This window comes from Buceros rhinoceros, unplaced genomic scaffold (assembly GCF_000710305.1).
Source record: "Buceros rhinoceros silvestris isolate BGI_N320 unplaced genomic scaffold, ASM71030v1 scaffold7080, whole genome shotgun sequence".
Lineage (NCBI taxonomy): Eukaryota > Metazoa > Chordata > Aves > Bucerotiformes > Bucerotidae > Buceros > Buceros rhinoceros.
The window spans coordinates 51,766-66,998 of NW_010388949.1; the positions used below are offsets into that span (position 1 = coordinate 51,766).

At 43.5% G+C, this 15,233-nt stretch overlaps 1 protein-coding gene across 1 annotated transcript in view; it reads left to right on the forward strand.

Moving 5' to 3' along the window:
* LOC104489951 (lipoma-preferred partner homolog) overlaps positions 1 to 11,891 on the forward strand; it is a gene marked incomplete at its 5' end in the record, with an annotated part of 44,231 nt that extends 32,340 nt beyond the window's left edge. The window contains 3 exons of the mRNA XM_010132175.1: positions 6,940 to 7,118; positions 10,199 to 10,319; positions 11,763 to 11,891. Of these exons, the coding sequence (XP_010130477.1) occupies positions 6,940 to 7,118; positions 10,199 to 10,319; positions 11,763 to 11,891 (429 nt within the window). The remainder of the gene's footprint in view (positions 1 to 6,939; positions 7,119 to 10,198; positions 10,320 to 11,762) is intronic.
* Between the last annotated feature and the right edge of the window lie 3,342 nt (positions 11,892 to 15,233).

Genomic DNA, 15,233 nt, shown 5'->3' on the forward strand with positions numbered 1-15,233 from the left:
GGGTTTTGGGGTTTTTTTTGTTTGTTTGTTTGTTTGTTTTCTCCATGCTTTTTTAAAGTCAACTGTAAGTCAGAAGCATTTCCCCAGTATTAAAATACATTACTCATGCAAATTGCTGTAGCCACATTGGAGTACTCTGACTCTGAGTAATAGTTCAGGTGCTGTACCCCAGTGTTGCACCTCCCAAAGTCAGACCTGGTTGACTTTTGAGGTGTGTGCAGTCATTATGGATAAGAAAAATGGAGGTTTTTCTGTTAAAAATACTTTGTTTCCATCAAATAACCATTTGGGCACACAAACTACTTCACAAGAATTTATCTAAGCTAACAGCAACCAGCTTCTCTCTGGAATATCTAAATTCTACAGCCATTTTATTTACATGTCAACTGAGGCACAGAGCTTGGGAGTGCTTTGCTTCTGACAGTTACCTGGGAGAAAAGCCAGAAGCAAAACCCAGGCATTTAATCTTCCAGCCCACCAGTTTCGAGAACGAATCCCTCATTTGTTACATGCATAATCACTGTCTGTGTCAGAGCAAGGAACATACAGAAGATGAGTATCTTTGAGTGCCAGAAAGTGGTTAAGTCACTTCCAACATCAGGCTTCTTGTGGGTCTTTAGCTGGAAGGAGTCAGTGTGTTTGTGGTTGGACATTGAGCCTAATGCAGAGCAAATCATTTAACCCTGATGATCCTTCATCACTCTCAACTTGGTAGTACTAGAGATGAACATGGGCCTTACCTAGACCAGCACTGAGCGACAGAGAAGTCACCCAGTCCCTGCCTGTGCTGTTCCAAACATTAATTATGTTTACCGTTAAAAATGTATACCTTTCTCCAGGTGTTATAGCCAGCTCAGATGACTGCTGGATCCAGCAACCTTCTCTAGGTTTCCTTTTTTACCTTTGGTACACTCAGACAATGGCAAAGCCATCCCTTCGCCTTCACTTAAGACAGGTATCTTAAGAAGGAGCAAATGGAGCTCCTTCCTCCTCTCACTGTAGAGCATATTTTGACATCTGTGTATCATTTGTGAAGCATTTCTCAAGCCCTGGTCTATTTTCATCACGGTCTTTATGTTATTGCACGTTTGTGGACTCAATTGCCTGTCGTTGTCATCTACATAAGCCATAAAATATCTGGTCTTTCCTAATAGTTACAGGGCAAGGGGAAGGGACTCCTTCACCCTGTATGCTGAGAGGACTTTCTTCCAGATTCACCTCCAGCTGCTCTGAGGCCAAAAACACAAAGCTGAATTCAGTTTTCCTGACAGAAAAAAAGGCAAATTCCAGCAGAGGGGAAACATGCCAGCCGTGATATTGCTACTGTGCTGGGAAAGCCACTGAAAACTGAGCCAAATGGACAAACTATTTGAAAGCCACTGAATACAGCAACCCCAAAGCTCGAGTCTACACTGTGCAGCTGGTAGCTGTATGCCCAGCTCAGACCCTCAGCGTGCTGGTAATGTTGCAGGGATGCCAGTAACTTATTCTAGTATCTTCCCTCCCCTCTCCCAGCAATACAAGCTATACCAGCTAAAGAGCACCTTGCTACTTACCGTTGTGTCTGAATTAGGCACTTCTGCTAGGATATTTTGGGCAGACAGAGGTCCCATCTCTTGCCCCAACACACTGACGAAGCTGTGACAATGTGGCCTGAACATTGGAGAATCAGCCAAGATGCTTCTGCAGGGCTCTCCCTTGCTAGACCTACCCCTCTGAGAGCAGCAGAAAGGGAAGGAGAGTGTCACCCACTGCCAATAATGGGTCCAGCTGGTCAAACTATGTGAGAAAGATCAACTCACACATGCCCAAATTCTCTCCTCAAATACGGAAAAAGAAATTCCATACTGGCCACTAGTGAATTAAATGTAGTGTTAGCCAAGCTCTACCCATCTGTGGAGATAACAACTGGGGATGGCTGGGGATTCTGTGGGGGGTGGGGGAGCAGATGGGAATAGATCTTGGATTTTCCTTTTCTAGAAATAATGCTAAAAAAAAAAAGTTTTGAAAGTGTTGAAATTACATCTTGACACTTAACCCCTCCACCGTCTGCTTTATATTTCATTTGTAATCCAACCATGTATTTGTAGACCCAAAACCTAAATGAAACCATTTGAAAATATTTGAAGTGCAGTGTTTCAATTGACCTGATCTAATTTGGGGTTTATAAATTCACCAGACTTCTTGAGATTAAAGTGTTCTGTCTTCACTTAAGTATGGAAACATTTTCAAGCCTCAAAAATTATCCCGCAATGGGGAAAATGTCTCCTGCTCTGCTCTCCTCGCAGTCTGAGGAAATGAAGGACGGAGTCACAAGATTTAAAGCAATTCACTTACCACACTTTACTAAGTTACAGTTCAACTACAGTAGTTGACCATGTGCCTGTTTTTAGCACAACAGTCACTTTTGATTCCCGCAGCTCATACCATCTCCGCTGCACAGTCACTCCAAAAAAATGTGTTTCTTCTGCAGTGCTTACAGAAAGTGAGTTCATGTTCCTGTGTATGAGTTGCCAATTTATTCCAGCAGCTTCCCTGCCCTCTCTCAGCGAAATAAGCTATACCACGCTCACATCCCTGTGTGTGAGCTCTCCTCAGTCTGCTGGTCAGAGTGCAGGAGAGGTTATTGACATTCATAGGAGCTCCAGATGAATTGCCAATACAGAAGAAACAATGACTAATCTACGTGGCTTTTCTTCTGTGTTCATTGCTAGGTCATTGTGGGAGGGTCCTTGTGCTGCTCTATATCGTGAGTTACTGCTGTCGCCTAAAACTTGGTTATGAGTGGTTGTAATCTGCAGTGTTAGGGAAATGGGATGAACTGCAGTCTGCAGGCTGTCAGTATAGCTCTGCTCCCCAAAGCTGTTTGCCAGCTTTCCATCTGGGGCGTGAAGCTTTCAGGAGGGAATTCAAATGCTTCTCACTTCCAGTTTTCAGTGGCTCTTGAACTCTAGACTTCTTTTCCAGCAGTTTGGATTTTCACTCTGTGTCCCATGTTTAAACCTAACATCTGCAGAACAACTCCTTTTGGCTTTTTGTCATTCCTGAAGGGCCAAGTATTGCTATAGAGAGGCCCTCAAACACCTACCACCGCTTGCTATCGGATACTTCCTCCCAAGCAGCTTGTTCCCATTTTGCTGCCGATTGTGCTGTACATCTCTAAGCCTCTTAGTTTTCACTTGCAGGCTGATGCTTGATGTCCTGGTCATTTCGGTCCTTTGCTTGTCTTTTAGTGTTTCTTTGCTTGGGGTTATTTTTTCTTACTGGTGTATTAGGGTGCATTGTTCTCCCCAGGTGAGGTTCTTTTTTTTCTTTTTTTCTTTTTTTGCCGTGGATGAGCAGTCCTGCCCTCGAGATGGACCCAGACTCAAGCTTTAATATTGGGCCAACCTTCCATTTAGAAATGGATGGTATCTTCCCTATCTTTTTCAAACCCAAAAAATCAGTTGGATTTTGGAGACACAAGTGTGCCTAAAAAAGAAGGGCAGTCCCTGTCTCTTAGCCGAAGATACAGGGAAAGGATGGTAAACTTCCCCTCAGCCTAGGCTGGATTTGTGATCTGTGTTCTTATGACATGAATTTGACTGCAGCCCATAGGTCTGATGTTTCCTAGCTAGTTCTTATCTTTCTTCTCTGTGCCTTGCTTTGGCATTCTCTGTAGCTCATCAGATGCACTCAGGTCTACCTGTTGATTACAGAGAAGGCTGGCAACAGCAGCTTGGGAGAAAAGAAGAAAAATAAGGTTGTTAGGTATTTTTAATTCACTTGTTTGGCTGTCTGGAGGTCTGAAAGCTCCAGGAGGTGCTAGGAGAGTTAGCTAAACTATGAAAGAGAGCAAAATCAAGAAGCCAAACGTATCCTACAGGGATGCTGCTTCCATAATGTGCAGAAATACCTCTGTGCAGGTTGTTAGCTGCTGGGGCAGCACTTAGGCGTGTGGGATAACCCGATTAGAGAATCCAAGAAAACCCTGTTAGCTCCACAGGCCAAATCCCGCCTTAGAGCAACCTGATGTCAAATGGGTGTGAATCAAGGAATCTTTCTCTTTGGCATCTTCTGGTAACACCTTGAAGAGGAGGGTCTGAGCCAGGGTTCTAGCAAGGAAAGAGGCTTAAGCAAATATACTCCCAGACAGGGAGTGAGCAGGACTCTGAAACTAGTGACTTTGACTTTCCTTACTGGTACAGACTTGGAAAGATGAAAAGAATAAATTTCTCAGGTCTGATTTTCAGGTTGTAAAGAAGGCTTAATCAGGAGGTTAATTTAAAATGCTTGTCTTACTTAGCTATGAGAATGTCAGCAGCGTGACTGAGCTGAGATTTGGGAGCAGAAGATGTGTTTCTGAAGGCATAATCCAGAAGTGTGATCACCTGCTGTCCTGGTCACTGCAGAACTCCCACCAAAGTCAGCGTTAACACGAGGTGCCAAACAAGATGATCTTAATGATCCCTTGTGGTCTTAAACTCTGTGTGTCTGAAATGTGTGAGTAGGGGTTGTATTAGATCTATGATGAGAGCATTTCCAGGCCACACCATTTGGTGTGAAATCCCTTTGTGGGGGAGGGGGGTTATTGCAGCCACACGTTTCTGCTCTGTTCACGGTACCAGGCAGCCTGTGCTCAGTGGTGCCATCCGGAGCGCTGTTAAGTTGACTGGGGGAGCAGACCGGGGTAACTGCTAGCAGATCAAGCAGATCAGCTGCCAATGTGTAGATAAGCCATGAAACTCCCAATCTCCTTGTGGGGGTCAGCATTTATCAGAATTCAAAAAGTGATCAGGTAAGTTCACGGGAGAAGCATCCACTTGAGGCTAAGTATGGAGAAGCCAAGCTCTGGCTCAGGAAGTCCCTAAGCCAGAAATTGCTGGAGGCTGGAAGCGTATCCGAAGGACTGGCTGTGTTTTGCTTGCTCCTGTTCTCATACTTTGGCCTCTGTGGTTGGCAACGGTTACAAATGAAGCAAGCAGAGACTTGGTGAGGCAAACGCTCCATACCTGTGCATATTCAGAAGGTGTCATAGCAGACGCCTTACGAGTGGCACGACCTTCCATCGCTGTCTGTGGTTTTGCTGCATTCCTTCCTTGGCAGTATAGTGAACTGATGTGAGCTGAGATGATGTGATCTGCTTATGTAAGGTAAAATGGTAAATTTTCCAGGTTATTTCTCCAAGGAGAAAATTATTGACCTTGCTTTTTCTGGCATACCAGCTACTGTTATAATGGTGATGATGGTGACAGCAACCAGACAGAAAGGCTAGCAGTAATTCTTTCCTGCCCATTACTACAAGGCATAAAGCGAAATCCAGTCTGAAATAAACGCCAGTCTGGCTGTGCTCTCTTTACAAATGGGTAAGGCAGTTCTCACATGGGTTGAAATTCAGGACTTTTTATATCGGCCTTACCAAACCCAATCCTTTTGATTTTCTGATATGAAGCTGTGTATTTCTGTTTGTATCTTACCAGTGATTTGCAGCCCAGAGATAATGTCCAATAGCAAATATGTGAGTGTAGAAGTAACCTCTTTGGGGTTTTGAGTGATTCATCTCCTGACAATACATTTTGGCTACACTTGTAAGGGCTGGATCTTGCCCCTGAGAATATTGGCTCAAAGAAGCAATAATAATGTGGTCAGTCAAAGCACTACTTTCCCTGGGAATTTTGTTGCATGAGGAAGCAGAAGAACTTTAGCCTTCCTGTGTTTGTCAACATGATCCGCCTTCCAGCAGCTTTTTATATTTCTGTCCCATTATATTTTTTCCTTTCCTTTTTTCCCCCCTCTCTTTATTTCTGTTTATCTTAATCATAACCAATATTGTAATCAGACTTTCTACCTCATCCAAGATTCAAACACTGGTTGATAACATTATTTGATAACTCCAGATGCACCAAGCAAGAGTAGTAGGTGAAGTCTGCTTTCCTAAAGTTCAGTCAAAGTTCAGTGAAATGACCCAATTAATTGCCACAGATCTATTGTTTGCATCTATGTGGGTTGCACCTGCCATTCGTGGTGTCTTCAAGGTGCTTGGTTTGAAAGAGTAAGTTGCACAACTGGTGGGGCTCACACCCCCATGCTTCAGCCATCTGAAGCAAAAACATCTTGGTGTTTCTATTGTGGAGACGGCAAGGGTGAGTGAGAGTTGAAGTGAGATAAATCATTCAGTGGACCCTACGGGTGGGGGGGGGTTGGGCAGGTTTTTTTGTTTTGTTTTTTTTTACTCTAGTGCTTCAGGAGGGGCCCTGTATGTAGAACCTTTTGCAGCAAGGAGCATGGCCTTAGAGCTGACATTTCACAGTCATTGTCTCAAACCTGGGCCAGAGATAAATGAACAGTGTAAGCCATCCTGAACTCGTGTCCTTGCGATGCTTTCATTGCAGGCACTGCTTTGTTCTCTCCCCAGACTCAATAGTAGTCTCTGTGGTGGGAGAGGATGATCAAGATTTTCTTATAAGGCAGATAAAGATCCTTTATGGGAACTGTATTGGCAGAGCAGTTAGGTCTCCGCGTAGCCCCAGGAGTCTGCACTTCAGCTTTGCACTGCACGCCATGGAGGTTGTCTTTAATCAGCTCAACTGCAAAAGGTCATTCAGGCTGGGCAGTCTGGAGGCAAAAACCCAGCACTTCAGGCTGTATAATTCCTTCACGTGCTCTTGGCTACAGAATCTGCAATGCCTCAGATGCACCCACCTGATGGGCCATCTCTGATCAATTACCAGAGCTGCTGAGAGAAGGCTCTGGTTTGTCTTCTCGCTCTATATACTAAAGGTTTGACCCACACCCTGTACTGTTATCATACTCTTTGACTGTACTGCACTTATCTAGAAGAAATGAAAAGAAAGTACCTAAAGCTTCCAAGTAGACCAGCAGCAGCCTCCAACCCAGCTGACCTTTGTATATATCCTGCTGAGATGGTGCTCACATCTGCTGTGTGCGTTTTGTTTGCAGAATACGCTGGAACAATGCAGCGTCTGCGCAAAGCCCATCATGGAGAGGATTCTCCGAGCCACTGGGAAGGCCTACCATCCCCACTGCTTCACCTGTGTGATGTGCCATCGCAGCCTGGATGGGATCCCCTTCACCGTGGATGCTGGCGGAAACATCCACTGCATCGAGGACTTCCATAAGTATGGCCTAAACTGCTATCAGTGGCTTTGCTTATTGTCTTTCTCTTTTGTCCCTAAGAAAATCCTCCTTTTTTAGTCCAAATGTCCAAAAAGATTTGAACTCTCTGCCACTTCCTCCCAAGGCTTTTAAACAGCAGGCAGAGCTTTGCCCCAAGCAGGCACACTGTGGCATACGAGATTAATTGGTTAAGGGCTTAAGCTGCTTGATCTTTGTTTTGCTTTGATCTGAAATTAGAGATAACTTCTGTGTTCCTCCATTTAAAATGTTCTGCATTCCCCTCGCCTTCCCCTACACTCAGCAAGGGCATTTCTCCTCACTGCCTGTACCCGCACTTCTGCATCAGCATCTCCCGTCATCTTCCACCAAGCAATTAAGAGAGGTCCTGTCCTGTTGCACTCTGCAGGTGTTTGCTTACCAGCTAGAGGGATCTAGGTGGCCACAGGATGCTCACAGCTTCTTTTGTCTCTAGTTGCTAATTAGCTTCTTAAAGCTGCTAAAAACACAGCCTGGTAATAATTTATAATGAAACTGCTATTTAAAGTCAGTTGAAAGGTGTAGTTGCAAGTAGTTGCTGTCGCTACCACCTCCATCATCACAGCTTATCTAGGGAAGACAGGTAGATATAATCAGAGCACGAATGTTTCCCCTGTATGGAAAAGACAGACACATTACACCCCTCAATTAAAAGAGGAAATCAATACTGGCAAATGAGAGTTTACATCTCAACCATCTATCTCTTAATTTTTAAGAGGGTAGACTTAATTAGATCCTTGTGACATCAGTGTGTGGGCCTGAAAGCTCAAAGAAGCAGGCTGACTTGACAGAAACGGAAGGAGCCACAATCAACTGGCGTGTTAAAATCCAACCTGAGGGTGTTCCCTGTAGCTCAGATTGGCTGGATTAATTGGCTGCTGCTGTGTTGCCTTGCTTTTCTGTGCCAGCAGTTGTGTAAGATAAAATTTGGTCCTGAGCAGAGGCCAAACACGAGGCTTAGACACCACTCAGGCTCATGAAAGGTTTCTCTCACACCCACTTAAGATTTGGAGAGTGCTTCTTCCCCAAGCCCCACAGGCCAAGGGCTCACATGCCTTCAGGAGAAAGGTTGGGAGCAAGAGCTGATGTCCCACTTTGAAATCTTTTGGTAATGACTGAATGTGGACCTCAGTGCTCTGAGAGTGGAAAGTGAGAGGCTATCAATTCAAGGAAAGGACAGAAAATTGTAAAGTGAAAGATTGAGGGGAAAGTGACAGGAATAGCATGAGACCTAATGCAACACTCAGAATGTCTTTGTCCAACCAAGTATTTAGCAGCTCTTCGGCCAGCCCAGTTTTAATTGATTAGGGATGACATGTCCTCCTGGTCTGGAGGTCAAGTGCTCTACATCTTGTACATCCTCTTGATGACAGAACTGTACCTGATGCTCGCACTGTCTCTTAGCTACCCCTGAGCTTAGGCCCCAGAGTAGTACATCCACATCTCCCGAAATCTTCAGGAGTCATCTCTGGGTCCTGGGAATTAATATTTGGCTCATAATGAATTACCCATAGTGGCCTGGACAGAGAAATGGTGAAGTATTTTTAAGCACTGCATTTGAGCTAAATGGCACAAGGAAGCGCCTGCATGAAGCAGCATATAATTAACTGCGATTACAGCTCTGGTCATATCATGATCCATTTAAGTTATTTTTCAGAGCCCTTGCTATAGCCACTGTTTAATTCATTTTTTTTAGATCGCAGCTACACAGACATCTTTCATCTGCTGCCAGTGAAATTAATTTTTTTCTTTATCCCTAGTACAGATAGATTTTTTTTTTTTTTTTCTTTTCTAAGCTAGTTAATTCTGAGGTGGTTCATGTGACGGACTGGGTGGCAGAGTCAATTTTTCCTGGGCATTTCAGCAGGGAAGGGCCTTTGATCTCCTTGTATTCTGATGTTTGCCATAAGCGTTGCCCTCTGTCACTCCATAGCCCGTGACCTTGGCTTTTATTACATGGCATCAGATTCTGTAGTATAAAGGGGTTTTTTTGTGAGCAGAATTTGCAGCCAGGGAATTGGTATCCGTAGATTTTGAACCAAAACAGCAAATGATTCACCACAAGCTTAGTGTTCTCAAGCATCCCCACCTGTCTAGGAGCAGAGATGGCCACTTCTCACAGGCAATTAGGGGAAGCAAAACCAGAGCTAAGAGAGAACATACGTGAATTAGTCAGAAGGGCATACGGTGGGCATCCATAAGCCGAAAGAGAGAGATCTGTGCTCCTCTTGATCCCTGAGCTGACCCTGATTCAAGCCAGTCCCTTCACACAGTGAGTGATTGTTGCTGTACAACTCCGACTCGGGTCCCTGCACTCAGACCTGTTCCCTTTGAAGCGTGGGCAGCCCGCTAATGGATAACTGGGTTGGTTTTAGCTAGGAAGTTAGAATCGCCCTGATGCTTCTTGTTTGAGAGTGAGCACAGCCAGGAGTCTGCTCCTGTGTGCGTAAGTGGGTAAGATGGCTCAGAAGTTTAAAATGGATCAGATAAACCTCAACAAATTAGTGTAGCATAAGGCAGTTTTTTACTATCTCTGTTAAGACTTTTTGCCTACTTGTTCCAATCTCCAAATTTTAATATTTTGATATTTTCTTTTAAGAGATGCTTTTGAAGCAGATCCTGGTCATCTCTTTCTAACCTGAAAATGTTCATGGACTTTCTTAAGAGTTAGGCTGGGAGCTGAGCCTGAGGCTTGTGGCAGTGCATAGGTGTCATGATTATGGGTCATTCAACAGGCACTTTTGTTGTTAATTAGGGCAAATGGAACATGCTCTGCTGCTTGTCAGATATTCTTGAAGTCCTCTCCTAATAGTCTGCAAAACGTTCTCTAATATCCCTCAAGCCAGAAATGGCCTTGTAAGACTAAAGTGCTCTTTCCTGTCTTCTTTTCAAGGAGGCAGCTGTGCAAAGCTACAGACTGTGACATATGTGTACACACGCGTGTGGGGGTTCGTACAAATGCGCACGTTCCTGGCTTGCTGGTGCAGTTAACAAAAGCGTTCATTCAGAGTTTGAGGATGACAGGTACTGTCTCTTCTTTCTTCAGGAAATTTGCACCGAGATGTTCAGTGTGTAAGGAGCCCATCATGCCAGCCCCAGGACAAGAGGAGACTGTACGCATTGTCGCCTTGGATCGTGACTTCCATGTCCATTGCTACCGATGCGAGGTTAGTATTCTAATCACGTGAAGGACAGGAAGCAATGGCTGGCTTAATTTCATCACCGCCTTGTGTTATACACACGACAGCCATACCCTTGTTGTAACACTGGCTCTACAATCAAATTACTTCATTGACTTCGGCGTGCAAGCAATTTTTTCTCATATCAGCGCAAATGAGAAGAAAATCAGGTCCCTTGCTTATAACAGGTTCATTAGGAGAGCAAGAGAATGTGACTCAGGTAATTAGGGCTTAATATTTGAGAACTTCATAAATTACAACTTGGACACAAACGTTGGTCATGTTTATGTTCTTAAAATGAAAGCTAATGCACATTAGAATTTGAGCAAGATTGTACTGGAAATTCAACATATGGCTCTGGGTTGAAGAATTTTAATGGACACATAAACATGATCATTCTTGTTTTGTGCAACACTTTTTGTGCTACTTCCCTGTTCAGTTTCATTATGCACTTCATATAATTTTGGTGGTAAGAATCTGAAGACAGGGAATAAAAATCACCTTAAAGCAATTAACATGTGGGAACAGCTGTCTTAGAGAGCCTTCAAGAATTCTTCAATGCAAGTGTTACTTGTTGGATAATCATCCAGATGTCAGGGTAAGAAAATGAGACCAAATGTACTTCTTATCACAGTTGCAGGGTTTAATAACCTTAACTGGAAAGAAAGAGGGACTAAGGCTTAAAGGTCTAGGCTGATACTTGAGGCATCTGGTTCACTTCATAATCTGACCTTGGCTTCCAGGGTACGTATCAGCCCATTTCTTGGGCTAGCAGCTATATTTAGCCTTTTATAGAGAGAGGCTGAAGACTCTGGAGCAGATTTGGGGCCTTTACGTGGGGTTTCCATGTGCCTGTCTCAGTGACATTCTCCTTTCAGCCACAACCTTTTGGGCCAATTGCAATACAAACACAGGTGGCAGTTTTGGCAAGGGGAGACAGGCAGGGAGTTTGCTTAGCTGTCACCCCTGGAATGGATGCTATAGCTTTGTGGCATTAACTCTTTCAAAGGAGATTACCTGTAGACGTATTGGTACCCTGTAGTCGTATTGGTACCAGACTTCCTTCCCAGTGATGTGTCTTTTTTATCCTTTTTTGCATTAATAAATATGTGCTTAAGTTTGATGTTTTCTTCAATGCTAAAGACCTTTCCTTCCTCAGAAATGTGAAGAGAATAATCTCCTTTTATTTTCAATTGGATTAAATTCAGCAGAGAGCTTGGGAATCCATCTTCTCTGCAGCATTGTTTCTTATCTGGAAATAGCTTAATCGTGAAAGACATCACGTACCTCAGCTTCATGCTTTACGCTGATTCAGGCTGGATCCTGTTACAAGGTGGAGAGTGAGGAGAGAGTTTCTTTGCCTAATAGATTCTTCACCTAATCTTGTTTTCTTTCTTATTTACTTTGCTCTTCTGTTTGCTTATTTCCTAGGACTGTGGTGGCCTCCTGTCTGAAGGGGACAATCAGGGCTGTTACCCTCTGGACGGGCACATCCTTTGCAAGACCTGCAACTCTGCTCGAATCCAAGCTCTGACTGCCAAGGCCAGCACTGATCTCTGAGTATCAACTGTGACCCTCCCCAGGATGCCTGTTGGGGATATTGCACAAGCTTTGCATGATTTCTTTCCAGTCTAGGGTCTGAATCTCTTTAAAAAAAAAAAAAAAAAAAAAGTAAAACTGGAAGGCCTTGGAACAAGAGGGCAATTCGAGAGGCATATTCAGACTGCCCATGACAGGCACGTAATTTAGACATGACTTTTCAGGAGAGCAGCGAGTCAGACCACCTACTGTCCCTTCAGCTGGTGGAGATTAGTGGTCACAGCACCTAAGTTACCTGCCTGTAGAAGGAGGTCTGAACACGATCCTAACTATATTTCTGTGTTCGATTCCTGTCTCTTAATTAGTACATGAAGGTAGAAGGTGAAGGATGGCTGAGCTAGTTCTTTCTCTCAAGTGATTTCGAGAACCTGACCAGCTCTCACTGAAGTCATGAGAAGCTTCCTTTTGACTTTAATAGGATCTGGATCCCCAGCAGAAGTAGCTCCGCTGCCCTAGAAGGTGTGAGAGCAGACCCAGTGCTCCTCTCATCACAACACAACAATACAGCTTCATCTGTACTGCACCTTAGAGTGTAGTGTGACCTTGTATCCTTGGGACACAGATTTGTTCTCTATTATCTTTCTTCTTAGGCCCTTACTTGTTCCAATTCCCTTCCAGTTCGATAGATTTTTTTTCTTTTTCTTATGAAATTATATTTTGCTATTGCATAAATTTATTCATTAGTGATGCTTCCAATTCACAGTGTATGAGCAATCACAGAAAGACGTGAGCTTGCACACACTATACACTACACACACACACACTCACAATGTGCTTTTGATTTACCAGAGGTATAAGCCAGTCATGTCTGTTGAGAAGGTCTTTTAAGGTTGTGGGGCTGAAAACACGTTTTTAAAATCCCAGTGGTTAAAAAAAAATTTACTACATAGAACTGCAGTGCAAAGCGATGCTCAAAAAAAATCTTATGCCAGTCTCTCACACACCCCATTGTAGTGGGGTACATGAAGCCCCAGAAGCCAGAACTGCCAGTGCTGTCTTCTGGGTAGACACTTAAGCAATACAGTCTTGTTGCATCTCCTGTTTATTGCAATGGGAGGATTTTCCTTCATCTGTAACGGGGGTTGAATTGGGCCTTGGGATATACATTTCTCTGGTGTTAACACACGTGATTTGGAGTTCTCATTAAAAAAGATCAGGATCTTATTTCAACAATAGCAAAATGAATCCTTCTAAATATGTGCTGTTGTTCAGGTTTTATCCTAAGAAAGGTAAAGAAGGTATTAAATCCTTCTCTCTACCATTCCAAAAAGTAAATATTTTTTTTTTCCTCTTTCATTTTCTTTCTGGCCACTTACAACTTCTCTCTGCTGAAATGTCACTGCAGAAGAGTGCTGGGCCAGCAGCAGCGTTTTCGTCTTTGGTCCAGAATTAATATGTTTGCCAAGGTAGATAAAAGCTGGCCACAGGTAATCTTTTTTTCTCGTGTTGGTGGGTTTTTTTTTAGTTTGGTTAATTAAGAAAAAAAAAAAATTAGGAATCCACAGCACTCTGAACAGCTATAATAGTCTTGTTCATGAAACCCATAATAACTAAGGTGCAAATTACATAGCGAGGGAGTAATTTTCATATCACTGAATTCACATTAATATCTTATTGCAGATGTAATCAAAGAAAATACCTTTCTTTGCACTTAAAAAATTAAGATGCGGAACTGAAACAGATGCAAGCTGATTGACCATGTAAGTGACAAACCAGCACTTTTCAAGAGTAAGTCATAAGAGTTTTTTTCATGTACCCACTGAAAAACAACAAGAATGTGGTGCTTCCATCTTTATCCTCTGTAACAGAAGCCTGATATAATTATACCTACTAATGCTGAAAAGAAAAGTTAGATGTGCTAGACCGATAGGAAACAAAGAGGAAAAACTGAGATACTCACTGCAGCTCCTGCAAATGGTGCATTTCCTTCCAGTTTAGGAAGGAAATGAACCTTTATGGAAGAGCACTGTTGAAATTAAATAGCTTTAGCTGTATACAGTAAATTCAAATACAGAAATACCCATCTGAAACCTCTGTCCTTACATGGTTTATATGCTGGCAAACTCCACCACTGTCAGGGAAGTTTCCCAAAATTCACAGCTTGGAATGAATCCTCCGTTGTAGAAGGGTAGCATCATTAAGCAAAAGACATCATTCTCCACCATAGTGGCTGTGCTGGGGCAGTTTGCCTTTTTATACTAGATTTCTACCCTGGCCTTCAAGAATTCTATTGTCTCAGACATAAACAGATTTTTTTGCACTGTGACTGCTGCCAGGTTCCATCTGGGCTCCTGCTCCCTGAACCGTGGCACGTAACATACTTCTGAGCTTGCTTCCTTACATGCAGTCTGCACCACCACCAGTCAAAAAAACCTTACAACTTCTGAGCAAATCCAATCTGAACTAAGCCTACAAAAACACAGGAGGTCAGAGCTGGGATTGCTAACTCCATTGTATCCCTGTGGAGGATTTTACATCTCTGCAAGCACAGGGGAGAACATGATGCGCTTGGGTGCAGAATAAGCCATTCATCAGGCAGCAAACATAGCTCTGATCTTCCTTATTAGTGTCAAACCAAGTGGTTGGTGAGACTCTCCTGAATAACACTGGGGTAACTGGTGGAGACAAGCTTTTGTCCCTTCCTACAGAATGTGGCCTAGACTGAGGACTGAAGTCCAGAGCCTTTGGGGTTTTTATGGCACTGCCATAGGCTGGACTTGGAGCACGTCATATGGCTTCTCATCTTCTGCCCTCTGCACAAGAGGCCTTCTTTCCAACTTCCCAGGGACACTATGGGAAATAAACTAATCACGGATTGGCCCAAACTGCTGATTTTTGGAATTCTGTCTTCTCTTTCCAGAAAAGTTTGCTGGTATGCAGGTCTGGGATTCCAGCCCATTTCAACATCAAGGGCCAGCCAGGAGATCTAGATCTGAATCCGCTGTGTTATTAGGGTGCTGTGGTGAGCTGGGCTGGCATGCAGGGAGGTGAGAGCCAAACTTTTCAGGCATTAAATATTTCATGGATGGGAGATATTGGACAAAGATTGAGCAGTGTTGATATTTGAGGTACTGTGGCTAATTTCTAGACCTGACACATCTGGGCAAAGGCAGGATCATGCTTTTGTTTTCATCCCAGAAACACCAAAGCCATCTGCCTGTTGGCAGGAGCGAGCGTCCAAAACATTCCTTTATTTTCCATAATAGGTCTGGGTTTGGCATCTAAAATAGCTATAAGTATATTTAGAAGATATTGCATAAATGTATATACATCACAGAGGCTCTCATCACCCACGTGTGTAGG